Source organism: Rattus rattus, chromosome 11 (genome assembly GCF_011064425.1).
Source record: "Rattus rattus isolate New Zealand chromosome 11, Rrattus_CSIRO_v1, whole genome shotgun sequence".
Classification (NCBI taxonomy): Eukaryota; Metazoa; Chordata; class Mammalia; order Rodentia; family Muridae; genus Rattus; species Rattus rattus.
The window spans coordinates 61,701,953-61,729,846 of record NC_046164.1 but is presented as its reverse complement, the minus strand read 5'-3'; the positions used below and the strand labels follow the sequence as shown (position 1 = coordinate 61,729,846).

Sequence of the window (27,894 nt, the reverse complement as noted above, 5' to 3'; positions counted from 1 at the left end):
TTCCATATTGTCCAGATTGAAGAGAAATAAGGTATTTCAGCATTAAAGCACCATGGGAAGGCTTAGATTCATTTCCTGTTGCTGGGGTAAAATACACCCACAGTGATTTCCTCCCACGCGATACTAGGTTAAGGCAAGATGACAATTTGAAGCGAATTATCCCACACACAGGGAGGGAGGCATGCCCACTCTTCATTAATATAAAGTACAAAAGCCACCCAAATGATGGTGCTAGAAATGTCCTGGTTCTCATGGTGAGGGCTGAGTTTTTCCCATGGAAATTCTTGAATAGGTACTTATGAAGAAAATACTTTTCTCTACATAAAATACACATTATAAGAGATTCCTTCATATAGTCACCTTGCAGGAAAGATGACCCTATGGGGAAATTAAAAACTTCTTCCTTGCTTATCTCGAAAGACTAGATTTAAATTTATTAAAAGCTCTTATGCTTATTAACCACTATCAATCTCTTGGTTTAAATTATACAAATTGGTTCATCTGTTGAGTCAGAACCTCCGAACATTAGAATTTTATAGGCTGTAAGAGTAAACTCCCAGCCAGGCATGGTGGTGTCTAACCATAATCCTGACACTTGGAAGAGCAAGGTGAGAAGACCTCAGAGCTCCAGACTAACCTGAACTGCAATGAGACCTTGCCTCAAAATCAAAACAAAACAAACCCCTCAAAATGGCAGGGGAGCTAAAACCCAAACTACATTTCAATCTGACCACTAGAGGGCAGCAAAAATTAATAAATAGGGCAACAGGTTTTACCCACAGGCCCAAAAGACTAGAACTGTTACTTTGTAACTGTCCAGTGTACAATGTGCATGTATTTTAAGAACGGTTTAGCAAGTAGCAGAGAAATGTTGGGGAAACAATATGCAGCAGCCTCTCAGGTTACCAAGCAATTTCTTGTGTTTTATGCACACATATACACAGAGTAGTAAGATAATAGGCACCTTGCCTTTTTGCATTGAAAAAAATCCCAAGTCACCAAAACCAAAATCAAACAACAACAACAACAAAAAATACGAGTCCCGGGACAGATATTCCCTCTGTTTAAGAGTCCTGCTGCATGGGGCTGGAGAGATGGCTCAGCAGGAGTAAAGTAATCTTAACTGCTCTTCCAGAGAACCCAAGTTTAGTTCCTAGCACCTGTGGGGCTGCTCACAGCCAACTGTAATTCCAGCTCTGAGGTAGCTGGCTTTCAAGGGTATCTCCATTCCTGTGCTCAGACCCCCACACAGATACATACACACATGGACACCTAATCACACATACACACACATCGACAAATAATCACACATAGCCACATACAGACACACAGATGCACAGTAAAAATAAAATTATTTTCAACAAATAAAAGTACTGTTGCATCTGGAGGAGTGCTTAGTTCGTTTGTGGATTCTCTTTGTTAAAGCCCGTCTTCCTGTGGCAGTCCGCACAGTTCCTCCAGGTCTCCCTAAGTGACCCTAACATGCCTATGTGGCACATGATATTGAATAGTACTTTACTCGGTCGGCCTAGTGAACTATAGCGGAATTAGGAGAGCAGGAACATGTCACTTGGGCCTGGTTCCTCGTCCCCACCCCACCTCCCACCACCATTCCTCCTACCCCCTTACCCCTCCCACCACACCCACCACCATCACCATCACCCCACTAACTCTGTGAAGACTTTTTTTTCTATCTGAGCCGCAACCACCGTCTCAAAGGGCAGTTTGGAGCTGATCTTATAAACCCGCTGTAGGATGAATAAACTGCCCGCACTGCAAAGGAAAGGGGCTTGGGGGATGTCCACAAATTCCCTGGGACTTGTTTATTTTTAAGCTTGAGGTTTCTTAGCGCAAACTCAGAAAATGAAGACAGTGTCCTGTACCCTTTGAGCTGCTGTATGATCCACTATTCTCTGTCCTAAACTTGTATTTGTATATGAAGCAGACATTGTACCTCAGGGAGACACCCTAATCCTAAGCTAGGTTAGTGACTCAATGATTTTAGTTACGTGCAAGACAAACAGACACAACCGAGAACCGAAACATGGTAATGTGCCAGGGCCTTTATTTAACTAAGCCAGGTTCAAATATCCGGGCTGCGACAAGCTAGGATCACCCCCTAAATAGAGCTGGTATCCGCCCTGGGGAATCTTTTTTTTTTTAAAGATTTATTTATTTATATGAGTACACTGTAGCTGTCTTCAGACACACCCGAAGAGGACATCAGATCTCATTACAGATGGTTGTGAGCCACCATGTGGTTGCTCGGAATTGAAGTCGGGATCTCTGGAAGAGCAGTCAGTGCTCTTAACCACTGAGTCATCTCTCCAGTCCCCACCCTGGGGAATCTTACTTTCTCTCCCTGCATCCTACAAACTATTTCAGTCATTTCTTCTACTGAGCGACAGATCCATGTGGTCATCGAATAAGTCAAAGTGAACCCGGAAGTTCACCACTTCCTATTGACCTTTTCCTGTTGTCTATCCCCATGAAAGGAGCTCTTCTACAGGGATCTGGGATGTTGCATGTCGCAACACCTGCTGAAGTTTATTCCTAGTTAGACCTAAGTTCAGTGTCCCTAAAAGGAGGTAGTAACTACCTCCCTGTCAACTTTGCCTTATGTAGTCTGTCCCCATTCTGGAGCACTTGAAGGTTTGTTCTAAACTGCATCTGCTGACATTCCTGTGCTCAGAGTGGAAGTCAGAAACTGCCCTTGTCCTTATTCTATACGACTTTACTCATAAGACCATCACGCAGTGCAACAAACTGCCGTACAACCTTTCAGAAAATAGTCTTTCCAAATTTTCCAACTGTCAAGAGTGCAATTCTAGAAAGCTTAGCTAGAGATGATCAAAATCATGCTATCAATAACTTTAACAAAAGTCTGTGCTAAACAGAGTTCTGCAAACAAATTCTACAACTTTCCAAGCACATTTTCAGTGTAAATGTTTGTGTTTAGGTTAAAAATGACAAGTGCAAGGGCTGGAGAGATGGCTCAGCAGTTAGCAAGGATACTTTTCCAGAGGACCCAGGTTCAAATCCCAGCACCCATGTGGTCACTCTGTAATTCCAGTTCCTGAGGATCTGGCCTTTGCAGGCATCAGACATGCACAGAGTGGACAGATATTCATGAATATAAAACACCTAAAGGTGATAACAACAATATTTTTGAAAATGACAAGTCCGAAAGCCCTCGTGGTCAGACAGAAAGCACAAGAGGAAACAGGGTGGCCCGAGACCTGGAACATGTCAGGTGGCTGGCAGAACATTTTCTCTGTAGTTCTCCAAAGTGACACTAAAGAGGAACTTCCCGGCATCTACAAACACCTGTAAACTGAGTTCTTAAATAAAACCTCCCAATGTGCAAATATTAACATCTGATAAAACTTTACTATATTGACCAGCGCTAGTTTCCAATTATGACCTCTAATTTAAACCTTTCATTTAAACAAAATAGAGAATGAATGATTCTATTTGCTGTCTATTTGGACACTCTCTGTCATTCACTGTATTTTAAAGCAAACATTAGAGCCACGTAAATTAATTTTTCTGCATTTTAACAGTCACCAGTCAATGACTAGGGCATGAAGACACTGAGAAAAAAAATGACCCAAGGCAAACAAGCCATAAAACATCAATGGATCCCCTGTCAGCAGAACCAGACATAACTCTTCTTAAACTACCAAATATGTGCTTTGGTGTGGTATAGCAAAATGTCGTCAGATTTGGAGCAGAAGACAGGAGCTTTTATTCATAGGTTAAATGGCATTATGAATTGTCTGTACACTGTGGAAAATTATCTCCTCACATACAAGTAAAGACTTAAGAGCTTTTATAAACTAAATCTTTAGAAAGTGAAGCCATTTTCCCCCTATCTACGGCCTTAATGAAACTGGCCAGTGGAAAACCAAATAAACCCTTTTAGCGAGCGATTTCTTCCTTCTTAAAAGTTACTTATTTAAATTTTAAACAACCAGATCTCTTGTTCCCATTATCAAAGGCTCAAGACGTTCTGGCAGGATATAGTTTGATCTGTTTCTCTGAGAATCTTCTACCCTCCAAGCTGGAGAGTGGTAAGCACATCCTATAGATAAATTTAGAAGCTTTTAGTTCACCAGGGTAATCATTACCGACGCTGACTTACGATGCTATCCAGAAACTTCCCACAATTCAAGGCATGGATGGGTTTAGGCTTTGCTTTTCGTTCTAGAGTCATCTCTACTTTTACTTATGTGTTGCTTGCGTGTCTGTGCATGGGTGCGTGCAGTCGAGTCCCGTGCTCACAGAGGCCAGGAAAGGGTGTTGGATCCCTGGGGCTGGAGTCACAGGTGTTTGGGAGCTGCCCAGTGTGAGCGCTCGGAACTGAACCTCGTCCTCTGCAAGAGCAGCAAGCACTTTTCAGCACTAAGCCATCTTTTCTCTTACCTAGCCTTTGGGACACTCTGACAAATGTAGTTGATGACAAGTATGAAGGGAAGGCAAGTTATTTTTTTCTGAGGAAGATACATCTGTTGATTCAGCCACAGAAGCGGGAATACAACCTACTGGGCATGGACAGACAGCAGAAACATGTGGCCAGGTCCCAGGGCACTCCCTATCTATAGCTGTCTCTAGGGAAAGCTCAGAGGAAGCACGAGGAAGCACGGCCTGCACTTCCCTACATACCAGGAAATCTTCCTCTCGACACATGTGGCCTTGTCAAAAACGGAACAATGAGAGACTGAGAAAATAAACCTTTGAGATGAAAAGGTCTAAACAGAACAAGCAACGTGGTCAAGATTAAGTAAAACCAACTACACTGAACTGTATGATTTCCAATGAGTGAATGAGGTCGGGAGCAGGTTGAGGGTTAGTGGAAGGATTTATGGTAATCACAGCAAATGTTTTATCAATAGTACGCAATATCTGCTGAAGCAGAAGCTAGAGGAGTTGCTCAGAAACAGAGGACTGTCAGCACGGCCTCCCTCTGCCTCCTCTCTATCATGGCCTCCCTCTGCCTCCTCTGCCTCCTCTCTAACATGGCTCCCCCTGCCTCTCCCTGCCTCCTCTCTAACATGGCTCCCCCTGCCTCCTCTCTATCATGGCCTCCCCTGCCTCCTCTCTATCATGGCCTCCCTCTGCCTCCTCTCTAACATGGCCTCCCCCTGCCTCCTCCCTAACATGGCCTCCCCCTGCCTCCTCTCTAACATGGCCTCCCCCTGCCTCCTCTCTAACATGGCCTCCCTCTGCCTCCTCTCTATCATGGCCTCCCTCTGCCTCCTCTCTATCATGGCCCGTCTGTCCCTGTTCTTTTGCTCAGCCCTTTAATTTTGGTGACATGATTTCTTTCCATTTCTTTCGCTTTCACTTTCATACTCACAGAGTCATTTCCTCTTCTAGATCCTAATCTCAGCTGTCCTAATACTTGCAAATAATATTTAGCCAATTTTCAATCCTGATGAAAACTGATAGGGGTTTCAGACAAAAGATACCAAAACAGCTATAGTACTTAACTGACGTCATCTTTCCAGTCCCCCACACGAATCATTTTTGCCTTATGAGAATACATGTCAAAATACCATGAAGACTCTTTATTATACAGATTTATCTATGCCAACTTAATAAATATTTGCATATGTATACCAAGATTTTCATTTTTTTTTTAAAAGAAACATGTTTTCTATATTGGATTCCTCTTTTAAGTTAGACTTTTGTTTGCATTTCTATAAATTATGAATGAATTTATTCTGAATTGAGGAAGTATTTAACTGATTTTAAAATACCAAAATATATAAATAACATATTTACGTATAGCTCACCTATCTTTATTCCTGAGATGCAGACTCATTAAACAAAACTTGTTAGGCTTTTTAAGTATATATTAGTTTGAAAAATTATTTTTTTAAAAATCCATTCATTTCTAGTTTCTTACATACTTACTTGTTTTTTCTAATCCAAATAGAACACTTGTTTTCAGTTCATAATTTCAGGTTTCAATATAATTAAGTCAGAGCTGATCTACTGTTTTAGTGTGTGACAAATTTTAACTAATTTGATTTCATGTTGTAAATTAAACTTATGTGTAAATACTATAGGGCTAAGTGAGAATAGTATATGGGTTATTTTTCCAAATCCCAGTACCCACATAAAGGCTCACACCATTTGTAACCCCCAGTCCCAAGGGATTCAATACCCTCTTCTGGACTTTGTGGGTACCAGTCATGAACCACACATGGTACACAGACATTCATGCAAGCAAAATATTCAAATACACAAGAAAATATTTTTTTGTTTAAGAAATAACAAGCTTGCTAAGTAGGCAATTACCCTAAGAGAGGCAGTGTGTTCAAATGTCGCTTCCTGACCTGTGCCTAGTCCTTAATGTCTAAGGTGTGTGAATGAAAAACATACGGGCCAAGTCTGTGGGTGATGGAAACACGTGTCTCCAGCCTCTTGGAAACACTAGGGAGCCCCTGTGGAGTCTGAGGGGTCTTTAGGCTGTAATTTATATTCCTGTGCTAACTACCCTTCCCCCTTCCAGTGCCGCCCTGCTGAGTCTGTACATTCCTGAGAAGGCTTCAAAGGGAAGTAGGGGTAGACAGACACTTCAGGAATTACCAGTGAAAGAATAGATTTGAGTTGTTAGAGAGAGAGGGGGAAAGAGAGAGAAAGAGAGAGAGAGACAGAGAGACAGAGACACAGAGCAGAGCAGAGTCAGAGATGGAGAAGAGATGTCCACACTTGGGTTCAAGTGAGAAGGTTAGAAATAACCAGAAGTGCAGGAAGTTAAGGGCTCACGCAACTGGGTGCTGTTTGTGCACAATCAATACTTGGTTAATGTCTACACCACTTCTATTCCAGGGAAGTCCTGTCTTTGATCCAGCTGTCACTTCTCTGGAACAAGAGGTAACAAATCAGCTTTTGTTGGTGATGGGAAGTTGTTGTAAATATATAAAAAATAAAATGCTGTCTTTTATCCCGCTCTGGGTCCGGCACCACAGTGTCCCAAGATATCTAGCAGATATCTTAATTCTCAGTCAGCAAAGCCTCTCACCCGCTTTGCTCCATCCCCTATCGCACTGCTGAGGGCCTCTCTCTGAGCCTGGCAGCAATCTCTCTACCTATCTAGTTCCCAAGGCAGGTTTCCATGCCAGAAACACACATCCCAATTCCGCGGTGACCCAGCATCTCTAGCCACCACACATTTTCTTACACTTAAATCACCACATGAAAGAACACACAACACAATAACCTCTGATCCAATTGATAAGATATAATTGCCCACCTAGACATACAGAGCCCTGTGCACATCTGTCCCTTAAGAATATTCATAACAACCTGTAAAGGTACAATGTGGAATCTTAACATTGGCTTCCATGTTGTCCCCAACTACGCTCTCTCTCTCCTCCTCTTCCTTCAAACTTTTCTCCCACCCATCCTTCCTTCTCATCCAATGACAGGCCTCATTCTATCTTGTACCTGCCTCGCCTGTGACATCATCCCACAGGGAGTCTTGTTGTTCATGTTTAAATCAATTCAATAAGTAACCAAGGACCAACAGCTAGTAACTCAGGGACCAAGCAGCTGAGTTCCTCCCAGCTTTCTAGCAACCTTCAATCTCTTTTCCAGGGGCAGCCATTAGCTTCTGTCAATCATTTCACATAATTTTTTATTTCTAATATAAAAAGCTGTTTTGCCAAGTGTGGTGGCACACGCCTTTGATCCCAGCACTCTGGAGGCAGAGGCAGGCAGATTTCTGTGAGTTTGAGGCCAGCCTGATCTATATAGTGAGATCCATTGGCTGCAAACTTCTATCAACAGCAGGAATTACACATGAACATCCTGGCTTATGAAGGAATTCTAGACTTCACAAGTGGGGACAAATGGCAAATTCAGGAAGAGCAGGTTTCAAAATGACGAGGAAGTTCTTTCTGTTCAACAATCTTTACAAATTCAGAGTTCAGGGACTTGTCAACATTCCTTTGGCGTCAGCTAGTAAACAGAGGCTCTCCTCCCTGCTTCCCTGTGGTGAGCCTCCACAGAGGTGGCAGAGGAAGGAGGTAAATGTTTCAGCCATTAGTTTGCCTGGGGTTGGGGACCTGGTTCAGTGGGTAAAAGTGCTTGCCACACAAGCAGGAAGATTTGAACTCAAATCCTAAGACCCCCCACATAAAAGCTAAACTGTTATGGCAAACATCTGTAATCTCAGCATGGGAGGAGACCGGAGAATCCCTGGAAGCTTGTGGCCAGCTTACCCAGAGTTCTCAGGGAAACAGCAACGAAGAGGCTTTGTCTTAAGCAACGTAGAAGAAGACCTACATCCAAGGTTGTTTTGTGACCTCATACAAGCCTTGGCATATGCATACCTGAATTTACACATTCCTAGGTTCCCATAACACAAGCATGCGCGTGCACACACACACACACACACACACACACACACACACACACACACACACACACACACAGATAAACGCATCAACAAGAGGAAAAACTGCCAAAAGGACCACTCAGGGAGTAAGGAAGGGCAACTTCAGACAATGCTATTATCTAGTTGACAACGGTACCTTTGTGAGTTGCTTCCCTTTCTGTTTCACGTTAAAGTGGATATTCGGGTGGAGGTGGGCTGGGGGTGGGGGAGCATGCCTGTAATTCTAGGACTTGGAAGCCAAAGCACACATTATTCAGATGTTCAGGCCCAGCCAGGACTTTTGCCGTCCTTACTGAGTTCAAGGGCAGCCTAAACTCTATAGTGGGATCCTGTCTCAAAAAAAAAAAAAAAAAAAAAAAGAATCCGGGTGTAGGGGCGCGCCATGGCGCTAATTCCAGCACTTGGGGAGGCAGATGTAGCCGGATCTCTATGAGTCCAAGATCAGAAGATCAGACTGGTGTATACAGTGAGTTCCAGGAGAGCCAGGTCTACCCCCTGAACTCTGGACAGAAGAAAATGAAAGAAGAAAGAGATGCGGGAAGAGGAGAAGGAGGAAGAGGAAATACACAAACTCATGAATAGAAGCAGACAATTCTCCCATCTCCCTGCAGCCCCCTGACTTGCCTCATGAGCAGACAAATCAGCAAGAGGGAGATGGCTAAGCACTTCCTCCGGCACCGCTCGTTCTGCTTCTGCCGCTGGTGCATCTCTCCGCCGCATTTGTTACAGCAACGGCACAAACAAAAGAAGAAGCCCACCAGGGGCATGAGGAAAATGAACAGCAGGCCCAGGATGACGCAGATAAGAACTCCAGTTTCATAGATGGCGACCTGAAAAGGAAAGGCATGGCACGTGTCACTGAAACAGGAAGACCATTCCACAGGTGCTCGCTATTGTGAGTGCCTCAATATGCACGCATTTAAGGAGTTTCCGTTTAGTTCCCTGCTGAAGGACGTAGAGTACTGAATTACCAGGATGCTGGCCCAGAGTTTAATATTCCTTTCAATTACCTGGAAGTTACCTAAGAGCAATGTCAAGTGGGAAACGGTTTACTATCGATTCCAAGGGCATTTTATTTTCCAGATGGCTTAAAAAAGAAAAAAAAAAAAATAGCTGTGCGTGGTCAGTCACACACAGGGTGCTTTACACCAGGAAGACAGAATGAATAGAGATTAGGAAAGACTCGAACCATGTTGGATGGGATCGACTAGTGACAAACTCCACGTTTCTAACAGAATCTAAATGTTGAATGAAGTCTAGACATTCCGAGTGACTCAAGCACAAGGCTTTCACCTTCCTTGGACAGACACTGGGGATAACAGTGTGTCTCTTCTCAGGTCATTGTGGGAACTAGGAAGAATGTATGCTTAAAGAGGAAGTACCCAGGCAATCCCCTGGCACTAGCAAGTGGAGCTCTCTATGCCATGCAAAACGCAGACCTGGTGAGTATAGGACTTGGCAGCCTGTGTCCATACTGGTCCTGAGATCCCAGCATCCTGCACAACTTCCACATACAATCGTTACAAAGACCTTAATATATTTTCATTCTCCTTGCTAGCTTGTCCCTGGAGTACATGGAACAATGGGGGGGGGGTATGAAATAATCTTTCATTCCGGTCCATGCAGAGTCACTCATATTTCTTTGTTGTTGTTGTTGTTTGTTTGTTTGTTTGCTCGCTCCCTGATGCTTTCTTTTGTTTTTGAGACAAAGCTCCCTGTATGTATCCCAGGTTGGTCTCCTTAGTAAAGAATGATCCTCCTGCCTCCACCTCCTGGATCGTTCAATTGCAGGATGTATGTCTCCATGCCTAGCTTATGTGGTACTGAGAATGGAACTCAGAAATTCATGAAAGCTAGGCAAGTCCTCTACCAAGTAGAATGGCAGGAAAAAAAAAAATCACAGGATGGCACTTGATGATTCGTGAACAAGCAAGATAGCAATGGATGACGTAGGCGCTAAAATGAAAAGTCAGACAAGCCTTGCTCCTTTATGTGTGCACTGAGACATGATCTTATAGCCAACTTCCTGTTTAACCAACTCAGCTTATCTTTCCACCACTGAATGATGGCTGTATTTTTTTTTTCATTGTCATAAGCAAGGCAATCAAGAAGAGAGCTCAAGGCCACCACTCTCTGTAGCCTGTCCACAGTGGAATATGGCAGTGACAAAAGCAATAGAAGAAAACAATGACTTCTGTCCTGAAATCTGCCCAGCTAAAAAGCATCTCCTGATACAGGGATGTGATCATGTGTAGCCTCTGGCTACCTGTCATGAGCAACCACCCACCAGTGTGCGATCCCCTACCCCACGGTCTCTGTCAGCACTCCGGAATGTCCAACAGAACGAGCTTGGTGGCGAACCTGCCGTCCTCTCAGCTCGCTGGCTCCCCTCAGCTGCCTGCCTCGCCTCGATACCTGTCTCTTGGCCTAAAAGGCCTGATGTACAGACAGCAGCCCTACTGGGTGGACAACCCTGCCAGAGGTGACTGTGATACCTTGGTAGGGAGCACTGAAACGGAAGTCAGCTACGTCCTTCTGGGAGTGCCTGGTTCCCTACACTGGGAAAACATCCATTAACACGAGGAGCCTCATAGGCACAAGGGACGAACAGTCACGAATTCAAAGCCAAAGCAACTGCTCAGAGTCAATGTTCGATTGACAGCGGTTAGCTATAGGCAGCACTCATATGAACCGGGGTGCAGCTGACACTTGAATATTCCTCACTTCCATGTTAAGGTTAAAATGCTTTAAAAAAAAGAAAAGGGCAGCTGCTGAGTTCATCAGAGGGTGTGTGTGTGTGTGTGTGTGTGTGTGTGTGTGTGTGTGTGTGTGTGTGTGTGTGTGTGTGTGTGTATATGTGTGTGTGTGTGTGTGTGTGTGTATGTGTGTGTGTGTGTGTGTGTATGTGTGTATGTGTGTGTGTGTGTGTGTGTATGTGTGTGTTTGTATGTGTGTGTGTGTGTGTGTGTGTGTGTATGTATGTGTGTGTGTGTGTTCTTCTAACCATGAACACCCATTATTAACTGACTCTTTGCATTTCCTTGAGAACTAATATCACTGGCCAACTAAAAACCAACCCAGACTCCAAATTCTCACAAACTCACAGATTTTGCTCCCATTTCTCAGCAAACAAAATTATTTAATATTTAAAGGAATTTTAAATACTTTCTGAGCCACAGGAAGCAATAAATGCAAACCCAGAAGAGAAGATGTATTAAAATGTTTATAGTGCATTAGTTTTGGCTTCAACAACAACAAAGTAGTTTAAAATATATGTACAATCTTCCCAATGTTACCAACTAAGTATCAGACAGTGTCAGGAAAGAGACTGTTTGATTTCCTCTCTCTTCCTCCCACCCTGCCACCGTGAAGAACTGAACTTAGGGCCACACGTGCCACAGAGATAACACAGACAAAACAAATTGAGACCACATCACAGGGGCAACACCAGGGAAGAACAGAAAGTGCCAACAGAGACGACACTAGCCATTGACCTAAGTAAGACAAACAATGACCACGGACAGATATGCATAAGCGCAGTTTACCTTCAAAAAATAGACTATGTTTTTTTCTGGCTGTGGGAATCAAAACAGGGAGGTTTGGGTGTAGCAGAGGCAGCATGCATCGAAAGAAAACAGAAAAAGTCACGTGGTCATTCACCATAACCATATTCCACATTGTAAATACCAAGGTGGAAAGAGCAACATGAGAACAGAATAGAATGCTTGCATGCATATTAGGAATTAATGTTTCAGAGTCAAGTTCCAGAATTCACCTTTGGATTTTTGAAAGGTTCAAAGTCAGCATGATCATTGGTTAGGGAAAACAGGAATCACAGGGCAGTGAGAGATGCTAACATGCTTGCTATATGATCTTCGTGAAACAGTAAGAAGGGCTGCCTGTAGTCCAAGAACCAAAGACAACTCTTCCAAAGTGTCTTCTCAAGAATGAAATCTGGAAGTGTCCTTCCCTTGTTTAACAGCATGCAATGAAGTTCCACCGTCATTAATGCAAACTTCCCAGCACAGACCTTTACTAGTCAGTGTGGGCTTCACCTCCTCATTTTTCTTGGCTGTTCTAAGTTGGTTGTTGTTCCCACAAACCATTTTCTCCCTTCCTCCTCCTCTGACTTCCCAGGTGCGCCTCCCTATTCCCACTCCATCACTCACTGGATGAGTCTCAGAAGAGATGCTACCTCCTCCAGAAAGTCTGGGCGTTGTATATCTTCTTTCATATGACCCAGTATCCCTGGACTTGCCATCAGACATAATGTTCTCACACTGGAGGACCTGGCAGCCATATTGCTACCTCCTGTCATACTCCAAGAGTGCAAACCCCACATGCAATACTCACCTAAGCATAATTAAGCCCACTGATATTGCTAATGGAATAAAAGCCACAGCCCAAGACCAGATTCCTCAGAGTGGTCCAGAGATGGAGACCAGTCAGTTAGTTAGGAAAATGAGCCAAACCACACTATGTGTTTTCAGCGTCTTCCACTTACAACTAACCAAAAATCAATGAAACTTTGTTTGGGTCCAGATTTTCTTATCGCCCTTTGCACTGGAACCATAAGATCCTGCCCTGCTTGTCTGAGAACAACCGTGTTTATTTCTGACACTCTCTTAATTCCAACCAAGTGTGCCCACCTAAGCAGTTTACTCCACAAACCCAGCAATAAACACAGATGAGAAGCTGTTGTGTAACAAACTGTCTTTGAAAACACTCTCCCCGTCACTGTTTCCGGCTTCTAAGGATTCTCAAGCATTTCTGCTTAGTTTCCCTCCCTTAGCTAAAAACAAACAAACAATCAAACAAACAAACAAACATATTTCTTTTCAGGAAATTTTAGAATGACACATAACTTGTTTCTCTTCAACAACAAATTTGGAAATTTCTGCTGCCACTAAAAAAAGATTTATAAAATACGACAATATTCCATAAAAATCCTTAGTCAAAAAAGTTACCAAAAAAAAAAAAAAAGTTGTTTAAAGGCCTACGTTCACACCAAACATGATCTTTTTCCTATTTGCTATTTGCTATTCTTAATAACAAAAACAAAGGTTACCTCCTTGGTATCGACTGAGATGTCAAACCTCTTCTGTATGAGTTTTTTGACCAAATCTGTAAAGAAAAAAATCGGAAAATATAAAAATTACTTTTTTCAGTAAAAGTATACACTACATATACATAAGGCCTATTAGGTACTTATAAATCACTTCCGGTAGACATAACACCCTGATAATGGTGGTCCAATTCCTAAGCCAGGTAAGTAATTAGGCTATTGAACCTATTTTACAGAAAAGTTGCTAATATTTTAACAGTTATTTGAACATTTATTCCAAAATGAGCATGAATAAAAAGTAAACATTTTTCCACAATATCTCAGAGTTTTCATACACTGCTTAGAGACAGGAAGAGGGACTTCTCACATTAATAACTCCTTGGCTTTTAAGACTCATTTATAAATATTGCAAATGTTGGGAACAAGTCATATTTGTGGTTACAAATAAAACTAGTGACTTCAGGGCTGGCAGAATGGTTCTGCAGAAAAGGGTGCTTGCCACCCACAAGTGACCCAAATGTCACCCCCAGAGCCTGTGCTGGTGCAGAAAGGGAACTGATTCCTGTAAGTTGTCCTCTGACCTCCACTGCGTGCTACTATGGACAGAGCCCCAGACCCTGCCAATACTGCGTATCTATCCTACCATAGTGCTACACCCCTCCAGTCAATGATGGGGACCTCAGGCAATGGGCGAGCATGTCGAGAAACACACTTCTAGGGAGGCAGGCTGGGAGCGTACGTCATGGGCGGGGCTAGGTGCTGGGAATTCCTTATTTGTACAAAGAGGCTTAATGTGGGAAAGCGGAAGTTTAACCTGGCTGAGGCTACATGACCTCTTTTAGTGGGAGTAAAGGTTGAAGGCCCAGGACTTGCAGACCCTGAGCAGAGGAGGGAGTAGTCTTTACTCTGACCACTTTCCAGTTGAGATTTTTATGGTTGGACATGATTTGACCCCACTCCTCGCTCCTGACTGGCTCCTACCAATTCCATGGTATAACACAAGTATCTCTTAATTATTCTGTAGAAGAAAATGGAGTGTCTGCACACCACATTATCATGGTATGAAGTCTTAAGAAAAAAAGCCAAGCAGAACACTATACCAGTAGTTATATGCACGGAGCCATATTGGATTTGGGCCTAGCTGCTTTTTGACTGCATGGTTCAAAGTGGCTAGGTGACTTTGGGCTGTTTTGCCACAGATATTCACTCCTAAGATGACTGCCATAAGTCTTAAGATTGTTGGATAAAGCCTCTCCCATGAATTTACGGCACAGGAAGATAACATTCAAGGGATGCCTCAGCTCGAGCAGATACCAGTTATCTCCTCAGTCTACACCCGGTGTCTCCACCACCTGACCTCATCTGACTTCTTTGCCTCCAGCTATCACTGCCTATACCTCATCTCCCCCTTCATTCATTTTCACAAAGGTCATCCCCTACCTGAAAGCCTTAAAAGCTGCAACGTTCATCCCAATAAACGAGACCTTGACAACAGAATCTTGCTTGGTCTCCTTCTTCTCTCGCCCCCCATTTAGGCCCAAGGGTAGCGCCCCTTCGGGACCCTGAATAACTGGGTCCCCGCTGGTGGGGACAGTTATAGATAAGCTAAATCAGCCACGTTTTCACAGAATACCAGTTTTTTTGCTGAAAGAAAGACTGAATGACAAAATGTTTACTCTGATTTGGGTATCTAGTAGATATTTTTCCTAAATTTCAGGTATATAGCCCGCAGCTTCACAAAAGCCAATGACAACACCTATTACCAATGATTAAATGAAGCTTTGAAGCCAAAATTAGAATTTTGCAAAACTCCGTTAATGAGCTTGCCTGTTGTGACTAGTAGATATAGTAAAAATGAAGTGTGTTTAGACTGGAGAGATGGCTCAGCAGTTAAGGGAACTCAATGGCTGCTCCGACAGAAGAACTCTGTTCAGTTCTCAGCACCTACAAGAGTGCCTCCAACTATCCATTGCTCCAGTCCCAGGGATCCAGTGCCTCCGTGTCAGTAAGTGGGGGCAGCCACGGGTACACGAACAGTGCACAGACATGCTTGCACATCCATGCATAAATATAAAACAAACATGACCCTTTTAAAATGAGATATGCCACCGCGGGAAGACTTGTAAAACTCAGTGAATCCCTTTTCTGATGCGAGTGTAAGTGGTCACAAAGGCTTCTGTGGCAAGGTGGAAAATGGACCAATGGGTCATACAGCAAAACATCAGAGCAGGAAAATGCATTCACATCCCACATCGAAAACAGACTTAAAAGCCAGTGGACAGTGGCGGAGGCCAAGCAGGCCTTTAAGCCCAGGAATTGGGATACAGAGAGAGGCAGGCAGATCTCTGAGTTCGAGGCCAGTCTGGTCTACAGAGCAAGGTCCAGGACAGTAAGCGGTACATGAAGAAACCCTGTCTGGGGAGAAAAAAAAAAAAAAAAGAACAAAGAAAAGAGCCTTAAAAGATGAGCAGTTTGGGTCATATCAAAGAAAAATACCCAGAGTTATGGAAATGACTGGGAGACTCTTGTATTACCTCTCTGCAGGCTCAGATGTCCACACTGTCTGCAACCCAAGCTACTTACTGGGACAAACTGAACTGGGACATAGATAGAAGGAAGGGGCTGACTCCCACTAAGCCAGAGGGAAAAGAGGTTTGCAAATATGTAGAAGGTAACGCCATCCCTCTCACTTTTTATTTGTGTTATATATGAAGAGTCGGGTGTCTGGTGTGGTGTTTTTGAGACACAGTGCTGCTGTGCAGTGCAGACCTGCCTCGCAATCAATCATGAGAATCCTCCTGCATTAGCCCACTCTCACCCACGCTGGTTTTACATACAAGCCATGCCTGGTTTGGAAGGGACTCATTATCGTTACTTTTAAATTAGAGAATGAATGTTAAAAATCTTCAGTTTAACTCCAAACTTGGTCAGTGTCACGGTTTTAGGCTCTCAGGGAGTGACACTCTTTTGGTATTAATTTTCACACCCTGTTTTCTCAGTTACTTCTGGACTGGTTCCTTCTTTGCCTTGAAGCAGAAGCCAGCAAGCCAGGAAGAAGACCATAAAATACCGTCAGACGTTTTGAGCTTGATAAACCAGGAGGCTCACCTGAGAGCAGAGCCTGGAGGTTTGTCACTTTCTCTTCCCTGGGACAGACTCCCTGACGTCAGTAGTGTTCAGCCATACACCATGGCAGGAAGGCAAGGTGGCAGGACCCAGCCCTGCCGGCGGCAGCAGGTGGCTGCTCGTCCACATCCTAGTAGATCAAGAAGCCTCAGAAGAGAGTGCCAGAGCTTAGCTTCCCCCACCCCCCCCCCGCTTTCCTCCTTTTCTTTCTGTCAGGGATGACAGCACACATGACACCTCTGTGGCAGGTCTTCCTCCACAGGAAAATTCCAGGACAGTAACACCCTAGGTGTATAGTAACCCAGTCAAGTTGGCCATAATATTAACCATCACAGACCAGGGAAGTGATTGCAGGGAAAGAAAGGAAGAGGCCCAGGAACTTGTTTTCTTTCAACTCTGGGCTCTAGTTTTAAACTCTTAGTAGCTTTGCCACAATGACTCAAGTGGCACCTTCACCTGGACTCTCTGTTGGCATGCTTTGCCACATAGCTTTATGCTCCCACATACATCCTACATGTGCATTCGTGCTTACACACACAAGTGGAGGTCAGAAGGCAACTTTCTTCTTGGGAAGTGGTTCCTGACTTCCACTGTGTGGGTAATGAGAAGTGGATTCAGATAATCGGGCTTGGTAATAAGTCAAGTGCCTTTTCTGTTAGGCGATCTAGCTGGCCCTTCTATAAACGTTATACTTTGTGTGTGTGTGTGTGTGTGTGTGTGTGTGTGTGTGTGTGTGTGTGTGTGTGTGTGTGAAGTGTAATGGCCTTAGTACCTAATATAGGGTCGGAACGCATTCGGGCCCATTAAACATTTTTGAGAATGAGGTTGGACCATGTCATTGAATGTGTGAGAAACTTTGAGGTGGAAAGGGGAGGTGACAGGGTCAGCAGTCAATGGAATCTGTAAATGAAGAACCAGAACTAAAGCCCAAATCCATCCCCTTCCAGTCTCAGGCTCTGACCGGTTTTGAGCAGTGGACAATACAATAATTACCTTAGACTGGAAAGCTCAGAACTGTCTGTCTGGAACCCTGGACAGCTGCTACAGCCATGGCTTCTCCAGCAGCCATGGAACGTTAACTAGTGTCTGATACCTTCCCAGAGTGCTGTCCACATGTTATGCATGTGGCTCAGCAATCCTGCAAGGTCAAGTATCCCTTCCTTTTCCTCAGATGGAACTGAACCACAGAATTCAAGTGAATAGCCTGGATCCTAACACATGCATTGGGTGGTAACATTAGAACAGAGGGCTGGAATCCAGGCAGGATGCAAAGTACAAAGAGCTGTGGGTGTCCGAACTAAAACTATCCAGACGGTGAGTTTGGATCCCCGGCCACGGTTCACTCAGTGATCACAGACAACTTCTTCGCCTCGGAGTCACCTGCAAGGTCACCAGCAGGATTCTGAGATACAGCTGCTGTCACTGCCGTCCCTTACAACCTTTCTGGTAACAATCATCGGATTGTAGCAATGAATCTCTTCTAAGAAGTGGGGCCTAGAGAGTGTCTGTTATTTGACAAGCATTCCAACCCCTTGCATAGCCTGTGGTAGTGCTGAAGGCAGAGCTAGAAGGAACCAGAATTTTAACCAGATTTTGTCAGGAGCTATATTATTTTGTTTTATTTTCAGTTTGAAGTTTGGATATGAAGGAGTATGCCGATACAGTTATTTTAAAAATTAAAGACCTAAAGTATTTTTTCACGTGACCTGGAAGTCTGCATAGACGCTCCACTCCTCTCCCACCATGACACGCTCTGTCTCCAGGAGGCCGTCCAAGCCTTTGTTGCATGTAACAAAATGGATTGACTTGATCCACACACAATCCCACAGTTCTATCGTTAAGATCATGTGGTCTCTGGTGCAGATCAAACACATACCCGAACCATATGTTTTTTCAAAGGTCCTCCAGACAATTTATTTTCTCCATGAAGAACAGAAACAAAGACTGGAGGTGGAATCATCCTCTCCAGGGGTGTTTTAGAGGAAGGAGGTGCACATGGGAATCCGTGGTCCTTAACTTGCTCAACCTGGATTCACCACGGCCTCCCATGCTGGAGCCCAGGCAGCAACAGGAAAGAGGAGCCACCTCTCCTGCAGCTCCTTCATAAATTACAGAGGCCTCTCCTCAGTGCTTTGTGCTTATCTGAGAGGTAGTGCTGTTAGGAATTCCCAGTGCAACCTCACTTAGCTTCCTTTGAAGGAGGCAGAAATGACTGAGCGTGGCCAGTAACAACCTGGCTTGGTCAGACAGCATGCAGAGTGGGTCCAGGAACAGGGAATGAATTGGTGTGAACACATGGCTGGTAGAAGCTAAAAGCGCCAGATTGGCTCCCAGATGATTTCACAAGCAAAGCTTCCTCTGTAGCTATCTTTCTTCACTATTCATCGTTACTGGCTAGCTTTTATGTCAACTTGACATAGGCTGGAGTCATCAGAGATGAGGGAACTTCAGCTGACAAGATGCCTCCATAAGATCTGTAGCCAAAGCAAGCCTGCAGGACATTTTCTGAATTAGTCATTGATGAGAGTCTAGCCTCTTGTGGGGCTAGGTACTGACCGCCTCTGGGCTGGTGATCCTGGGTTCTGTAAAAAAGGTGGCTCATAAGCCATGGGGAGCGAGACAGTAAGCAGCACCCCTCTGTGGCCTCTGTATCAGCTCCGGCCTCCAGGTTCTTGCCTAGTTTGAGTTCCTGCCTTGGTTTCCCTCTATGCACTGTGATCAGGATATGTAAGCCAAATAAATCCTTGAATCAACTTGCTTTGGATCGTGGTGTTTCGTTGCAGCAAGAGTAACCCTGAGGTATTGGTCCAGAGAGCAAGTATGCATTTTGGCTAATGTAGTAAAAAAGCCAGGGTGAAAGGAGAAACACTCCAGCCAGTGAAAGAAGAATTAAATGTGGCAACGAGGAGAATTAAAGGAGTAGAGGTTGTGGTGTGCCCTGGAGTTATCTGTATTTTGATGCTAATTCCACTGCCCCAAGGACAGCTGCCTAGTCTTATTCAGGAATCAGGTGACTTCACCAGAACCTTCTCCCCATTGAATTTGTAAAGTACAGGTGAGGGGCAGGTACAGGATAGAAGGAGGCCTGTCATTGGAGGAGAAGGAAGGATGGGCGGAGAGAAGTTTGAAGGAAGAGGAGAAGACTGGAACAGAAAGGAGAGACAGGAGGGAGAGAGAGGGAGAAGCCGTGGCAGGACGATGGAGGCTGACGTAAAGATTCCACTCTGTGTATTTACAGTTGTTATTAATGTTCCTAAGGGATGGATGGTACCGGGCTTTGTATGTTTAAGTGGGCAATTATATCTTTTTTTTTTTTTTTCATTTTCACCTTTAAATTCACTGCTGTTTTCTTTCATTGGCTAGCAAAAATAACTATTGCATAAGCTTATATTTGTTTCTCATGTCCCTGTACATAGGCAGCTAAAGATATCAGGAGAAATATGTACAATATTTTAACTGGTTTCACTGTAAGTTATTTTTTTATTTATTTATTTTTTTTATTAACTTGAATATTTCTTATATACATTTCGAGTGTTATTCCTTTCCCGGTTTCGGGCAAACATCCCTTCCCTCCCCCTTCCTTATGGGTGTTCCCCTCCCCACCCTCCCCATTGCTGCCCTCCCCCCCGACAGTCTAGTTCACTGGGGGTTCATTCTTAGCAGGACCCAGGGCTTCCCCTTCCACTGGTGCTCTTACTAGGATATTCATTGCTGCCTATGAGGTCAGAGTCCAGGGTCAGTCCATGTATAGTCTTTAGGTAGTGGCTTAGTTCCTGGAAGCTCTGGTGGCTTGGCATTGTTGTACATATAGGGTCTCGAGCCCCTTCAAGCTCTTCCAGTTCTTTCTCTGATTCCTTCAACGGGGGTCCTATTCTCAGTTCAGAGGTTTGCTGCTGACATTCGCCTCTGTATTTGCTGTATTCTGGCTGTGTCTCTCAGGAGCGATCTACACTTCTGCACTTCTTTGCTTCATCCATCTTGTCTAATTGGGTGGCTGTATATGTATGGGCCACATGTGGGCAGGCTCTGAATGGATGTTCCTTCAGTCTCTGTTTTAATCTTTGCCTCTCTCTCTCCCTGCCAAGGGTATTCTTGTTCCCCTTTTAAAGAAGGAGTGAAGCATTCACATTTTGATCATCCGTCTTGAGTTTCATTTGTTCTAGGCATCTAGGGTAATTCAGGCATTTGGGCTAATAGCCACTTATCAATGAGTGCATACCATGTATGTCTTTCTGTGATTGGGTTAGCTCACTCAGGATGATATTTTCCAGTTCCAACCATTTGCCTACAAATTTCATAAACTCGTTGTTTTTGATAGCTGAGTAATATTCCATTGTGTAGATATACCACATTTTCTGTATCCATTCCTCTGTTGAAGGGCATCTGGGTTCTTTCCAGCTTCTGGCTATTATAAATAAGGCTGCAATGAACATAGTGGAGCACGTGTCTTTTTTATATGTTGGGGCATCTTTTGGGTATATGCCCAAGAGAGGGATAGCTGGATCCTCAGGCAGTTTAATGTCCAATTTTCTGAGGAACCTCCAGACTGATTTCCAGAATGGTTGTACCAGTCTGCAATCCCACCAACAATGGAGGAGTGTTCCTCTTTCTCCACATCCTCGCCAGCATTTGCTGTCACCTGAGTTTTTGATCTTAGCCATTCTCACTGGTGTGAGGTGAAATCTCAGGGTTGTTTTGATTTTCATTTCCCTGATGACTAAAGATGTTGAACATTTCTTTAGGTGTTTCTCAGCCATTCGGCATTCCTCAGCTGTGAATTCTTTGTTTAGCTCTGAACCCCATTTTTTAATAGGGTTATTTGTCTCCCTGCGGTCTAACTTTTTGAGTTCTTTGTATATTTTGGATATAAGGCCTCTATCTGTTGTAGGATTGGTAAAGATCTTTTCCCAATCTGTTGGTGGGCAATTATATCTTATCAATTGAATCTAAGGTTATTGTGTTGTGTGTTCTTTAATGTGTAGATTTAAATGTAATGGAGCGTGGGGCGACTGGTCTGGGCCACCGCAGAGTTGGGATGTGTTTCCTCAGAGATATTTAGCAGATATCTTAGGGCACTGCGGTGCTGGACCTAGCGAGGTAAAAGACAACAATACTTTTTTATTTTTTATATTTTTACAACAACAAGCAAATTTAAATATGACAAGAGAAAAATAATCGAGTCGTTGTTGATGTACCCTCGTTCTCCCGCTCCGTCCCCATTGTTCCAACTGCTTTAAACTCCTGAGCCTAAGTACTATTCCTTCCTCGCCTCCTGAGAGTCGGACCGCAGGCGTGCATTGTTGCACTCCACTGTATTTTAAAGGAAGGAGGCACACCCTGACCAATTCGAATGTGAACTTAGAAGTGGGAGCAAACACTTGATAAGTCTGATAAACCCGACTTAGCTTCTAAATGTCTGAAGCATCAACCTCTTTATTAAAAAGCAAACCAGAGGGGTTGGGGATTTGGCTCAGTGGGAAAGCGCTTGCCAGGAAAGCCAAAGGGCCTGGGTTCAACCCCCAGCCCCAAAAAAAAAAAAAAAAAAAAAAAAAAAAAAAAGCAAAGCAGAGGTTTAATTAGGTTGATGTTGGAGCTGGTCTCCATTCTGTGACACAAAACTGCAAATGCTACAGCAGGGATTCAGACTATCTTCGCTTTAGCCATACCAGCCATAGGAAGTAGGAGTTGAGTAGCAGACATATATACATCGTGGTAAATGATGGCAGACGCATTTAACCTACCAGAACTGTTGGACACTGACAGTGCCCACCCCCTACTTCTCAAAATAACACATTTTCAGCAACGTATTTCCTCAGCTCTGTCATTTCCAATGGAAATCTTGTCAGAAGCCTTGGAAATCAGGGCCTCTTAGAGAGCAAAATCATCATCATCAAATTCAACTCACTTCAGAGTTTGGTGTCAACTCCCCCCTTGCACTGCCTGAGACCGGGCTTGGCATGGAGAAATCACATTGTCAGGTGCTGTTAAAGCATTGGTGCCTTCCAGAGGACCCTCATTTGATTCCCAGCACTTTAATAGCAGCTCATAACCATCTCCGGTGGCAGTTCGGGGGCATTTGATGCACTTTTTTTTGGCTAATATGGGTACTGCTTGCACAGTTTATACACACACACACACACACACACACACACACACACACACACACACACCTCAGCCTGGGCTAAATGCTGTCCCCGGCCCTAGGGCCTCGACTCCATTCTTGGCTCTTCCACAAGTCCCAGTGGTGCCTGGATGTCCAAGAGTCAGAAAACTCCTCGGCCCTGGCCTCTAAGGTTGGTTGGATATGTACAGTCAAACTCCCTGTTTCACCTTCCAAGAGGCCGTCACAGTGGGGGTGGGGTAAGGGGGTGAGGTTCGTACTCGGACCCACATTCAACTAATCAGACACTTCTGTATTTGAAGTAATAAGATATTTTCCTGTTGGAGGTTTTCCTTTTGGAATTCTGACTCAGGAAGAGTCAATTAACATAAACATAGAACCTAGCAAGCTCTGGCCTCTAGTGAGAAGAAAGGAGAGAACTCCACTGAGTTACATTCGCAGTCCAAGATCCTTCCTCCCAGGAGACTCTGCGGGAAGTGCTGTCAACCATGCATAAGCTACCTAGGGGCTTGTTAGGGCTTTGTGTTTGCACCAGCAGGCCCAGTGTCTTAATTTCAACCTGCATTCTCTTTTAGAAAGAACCATGTGGGTTTGTAAACTGGTGGTCATAACCCATTTATTTTATGGGCCGCTTTGTGTGTGTAACTCTTAAGGATGCAATCAGAATCCCATTGGCCTCAGTTGTCATCTAAAGGGTTAAATATTTTAGCAGTACACGTGTACTTGAATCGGTGGTTTACACTGGTTATGAGCGTGCGTTTTGTAGATTAGGAAAATCTAGAAGACTTATGCATGTATAGAGCCTGTGGGGTGAGATCTCAGAACCTTTGCAATATAAGGATGAGAATCGGGTGGAAGGAATATTTTATAACTTCACTTTGAAGTAATTTTTATGGTTTTCAATGGATTCTTTTATGCATTCTATTTTATGATCCCACGAGTTCAGATCCTGCATGAAGATGACTTTTGCAGTCTTACTTTTTACATTTGTGCTGATCTGTTGGCGGCGTCAGAAACTAGATGTGGCACATCTGCATATATCATCATCTTCTGGGGAAAATGAGGGTTTTCTCATTTCTGCTTGGTCAGAACTCGCAGAAAAGTTACAGACAGTGGAGGTGTCTTAGAGCTAACAACACAGCATCACGATCTGGATAACTTATTAAGGAAATAACTTTATTTCAACGGCTGGTTCTGATCCGAGGTTGAGGAGCCTCTGCTGGTGCTAGCCTTCAAGAGTATGGAGTTGAGGCAAGATGGCCCCTGGTGAGACACAGGGAGTGTGCTGGAGAGCTGAGTCCCAGTCACTGCTTAAAGGTCCTCCATCCTAGTATTGCATAATGCAGTCAGCTTCAACACACATTTGGATGGAAGGAGACAAATCATATTCAAACGTGTCGAGAAGCATGCTGGAAGGAAGGCTTAGCAGGGTATTATCTGTTCTAGAAAAAGGTTCAGTAATTCCATTTACCACTTTCTCCAAGTTTAGTGATTTTGGGGGCGTTGTTCTTTTTAAAATTACATGTGCTAAGACAGAGAGAGAGAGAGAGAGAGAGAGAGAGAGAGAGAGAGACAGAGACAGAGACAGAGAGACAGAGACAGAGAGACAGAGACAAACAAAACATGTTTGTATACCATATTATTCTTGTGGGGGTTATAGAGTAACTCACAGGATTTGGTTTCCTCCCTATCATGTGGGTCCCAGAGATCAAACTCACACCTGAAGGTATGGTGGTATGTACAGTTGTCTACTGAGGCATCTTCTTATCACCTCTCTTCTCCCTTTAGAGACATGTCTCACTCTTTAGTCCAGGTAACCATACAACTCTCTGCTTACCTCTGGATAGTGTCAGTCATATTGCCTCAGCCCCGCCCCCACTCCCCCTACCCCCATACCCCCGAGCGCCTGGCTCAATGAAAAAATCATTTACTTCCGTGTCTATTTACTTCTGTGCCTAGGCTCAGGTCCAATATTCAGGGGAAGTGGTCTGGGGATTCTGGTTTGTCTCCCTGTGGTTCTGGTTCAGACGTTTCTGTGGATCTACCATACTTGACAGAGAATGTGGACACGGATGACAGCTGAGTAATGGTATGGAGACCAGGCCTAGAAATGGCTCACAGAGACATCTTTTCACATTCTACTCACAAGCTGCTACCTGATGAGTTGGGGTGTGGGCCTAGGGAGAAGAGGCCATGCAGTGATGCAGCCATGCTGCTGGGCGCTTAGACTCTGTGTCTCTCCCTGAAGAACCAGGGAAGGAAGAGGAGAGTGCCGACGCTATCGGTGGATGGTGAAAGACGCTGACAAGCTGAGGCAGTGCGTGTAATACCAGGCTATCCTGACCCTGTGTCTGGGGCAAAATACTCTCGGTCTTCCCCTTTTGCACAATGGCAGCACGTCGGGGAAGTTACCTTTTGGGAGCTGGGGCATTACTGAGCACTAAACAGCCTTGTGCATGCTAGGTAGATGTTCTGCCAAGGAACCATATCCCCAGTCCCTTTGTATGTTTTACTTTGAGACAATGTCTCTCGAAGTTTCCTAGGCTAGCTTTGAATTGGCTCAGTAGTCTAAGGAGGCTTTGAACTTGTGATTCTCCTGCCTCAGCTTCTCGAGCAGCTGGAATTGCTGTTCAGACTTCCGTCGTAAAGCACAGTGTCATTAACTTATTATATGTTTACAAATCCGTTTGCGGTCTTTACATTGGGCTTGAGTATCACGATGGTCTCTTTATAAAATGGAAAGTTGATTTAACACACAAGTTAACGGTGAGGTTTCATAGCTTAGAGCCATGTGGGGGACCCCTGAACCATGGTTAGGACAGTGGCACTGAATGCAAACAAGTACTCCAGCCCTTCCAGAGAGACGTGTAACATCACAAGAGTCCAAGAGCGCTGACTTATAGATTCCCACCAGCGAAATCTAAGAGCACGTAGCTCAGCGTAAGTCTGATGCAGTAGCCTTTGAGGTTCCCACGCACTTTACAGGGGAATGAATGGTGCAGGGCTCACTGGGCCCAGCTTGAGACCTAGGTGTGTACTGAAGGAAGTCAGCTGGGAAACAAACAATCCTGAAGGCGAGGGAGACCAGGCTGCCTTTGCTTCCCGCTGTCTTGGCCACAGTTTGAATCATCGCCTCCTTCTCTATGTATGAATTCCACACAGTCCACAAGGCCCAACTCCCTTGCTGTCCCCGGGCCCCTTTGACACGATTCTCCTGTGCTGCTTTCATTCTTAGTCTCTTGTCCTGAGGATTGGGGCAGAGGTTTCAGACCTAGATCCCCACCACCGAGTCGGGGTAGACAGCGTGGCTTTGCAGGCTGCAGTTAGATGCCTTGCACTCCAAAGAAAGGGCTTTGGCCGGAAACTGGGATGCAACCTGCCCTGAAGTCCTAAGACTTTGGGGTCTCAGATACCGTCAAGCAGGTAATGGCTATTCTGGTTCATAACAAGGCTCTTGTTTGTATTTGTCCATCCTCACTCTCTTAGTGAGGGTTGTATTCCTGACACCGTGACCAGGGCAACTTTTGTAAAGGAAAACATTTAACTGGGGCTGGCTTACAGTTCAGAGGTTTAGTTCGTGGTCATCACGCTGGAAAGCATGGTGGCGTGCTGGCAGACACGGTGCTGGAGAAGCTGCTGAGATCCGCAGACAATGACACACTTCGTTCAATAAAGCCACGTTTACTCCAGCAAGGCCACACACACCTCCTAAGAGTGCCACTCCCCGAGAGCCTAAAACCACCACACTGACCAAGTTTGGAGTTAAACTGAAGATGTTTAACATCCATTCTCTAATTAATTTAAAAGTAACGATAATGAGTCCCTTCCAAACCAGGCATGGTTTGTATGTAAAGCCAGCGAGGGTGCGAGTGGGCTGATGCAGGAGGATTCTCATGATTGATTGCAAGGCAGGTCTGTACTGCACAGCAGCACTTTGTCTCAAAAACACCACACCAACCACCACACCAAATAAACAACTTTTCATATATAGCATAAATAAAAAGTGAGAGGGACGGTGTTACCTTCTACATCCCCCCCCCCCCAGCTGGGGACCAAACCCAGGGCCTTGCGCTTGTTATGCAAGCGCTTTACTGCTGAGCTAAATTCCCAACCCCACCTTCTACATTTTTGCAAACCTCTTTTCCCTCTGGCTTAGTGGGAATCAGCCCCTTCCTTCTATCTATGTCCCAGTTCAGTTTGTCCCAGTAAGTAGCTTGGGTTGCAGACAGTGTGGACATCTGAGCCTGCAGAGAGGTAATTCAAGAGTCTCCCAGTCATTTCATAACTCTGGGTATTTTACTTTGATATGACCCAAACTGCTCATCTTTTAAGGCTCTTTTCTTTGTTCTTTTTTTTTTTTTTTTTTTTAAGCAGGGTTTCTTCGTGTATTCTTCACTGTCCTGGAACTCAGAGATCTGCCTGCCTCTCTCTGCCTCCCAATTCCTGGGCTTAATTAAAGGCCTGCTTAGCTGGCACCATTGCCCCCTGGCTTTTAAGTCTGTTTTCGATATGGGATGTGAATGAATTTTCCTGGTCTGATGTATTTGCTGTACGATCCATTGGTCCATTTTCCACCTTGCCATGGAAACCTTAGGGATTCACTGAGTCTTCCCATACTGGCATATCTCATTTTAAAAGGGTCATATTTGTTTTATATTTATGCATGCATGTGCAAGCATGTCTGTGCACTGTTCGTGTACCCATGGCTGCCCCCGCTTACTGACATGGAGGCACTGGATCCCTGGGACTGGAGCCGTGGATAGTTGGAAGCGCCCTTGTAGGTCCTCAGCTGACTCCTCTAACATCGAGTGCTTATAGCTCATTACCCAGTTCGTGCCATTTAACAATCCCTGTCTTACACTGACTACTCACTCAGCATCAATACATCTTGTTTCCACAACTAATGAATTAATTAATGAATGAATTAATTGCTCATTCCTTAAGGAAGAAAATGCTTTCTCTCCCACGTAAATCCCAGAGCCTGAACCCAGAGCCATGCATCTGTGCCAAGCGTGTAGTAAAACTTGCATGCCCTAGACAAGACACAGAAACGAGATGCGGGAAACTAGCCCTTGTCCAAGTGGGAGTGTTTTCCTCGAGAACAACAATCTAGAAATATAAGCATGCACTTAAAATTGAAGTTTTCTCTCTTGTGTTTCTTTCCCTTTGGCT

At 44.4% G+C, this 27,894-nt stretch overlaps 1 protein-coding gene across 1 annotated transcript in view; it reads right to left on the bottom strand.

Moving 5' to 3' along the window:
* Prom1 (prominin 1) overlaps positions 1 to 27,894 on the bottom strand; it is a 92,671-nt gene that overhangs the window by 46,106 nt on the left and 18,671 nt on the right. The window contains exons 2-3 of the mRNA XM_032915997.1: positions 13,479 to 13,534; positions 9,035 to 9,240 (exon numbers count right to left, since the gene is read on the bottom strand). Of these exons, the coding sequence (XP_032771888.1) occupies positions 9,035 to 9,240; positions 13,479 to 13,534 (262 nt within the window). The remainder of the gene's footprint in view (positions 1 to 9,034; positions 9,241 to 13,478; positions 13,535 to 27,894) is intronic.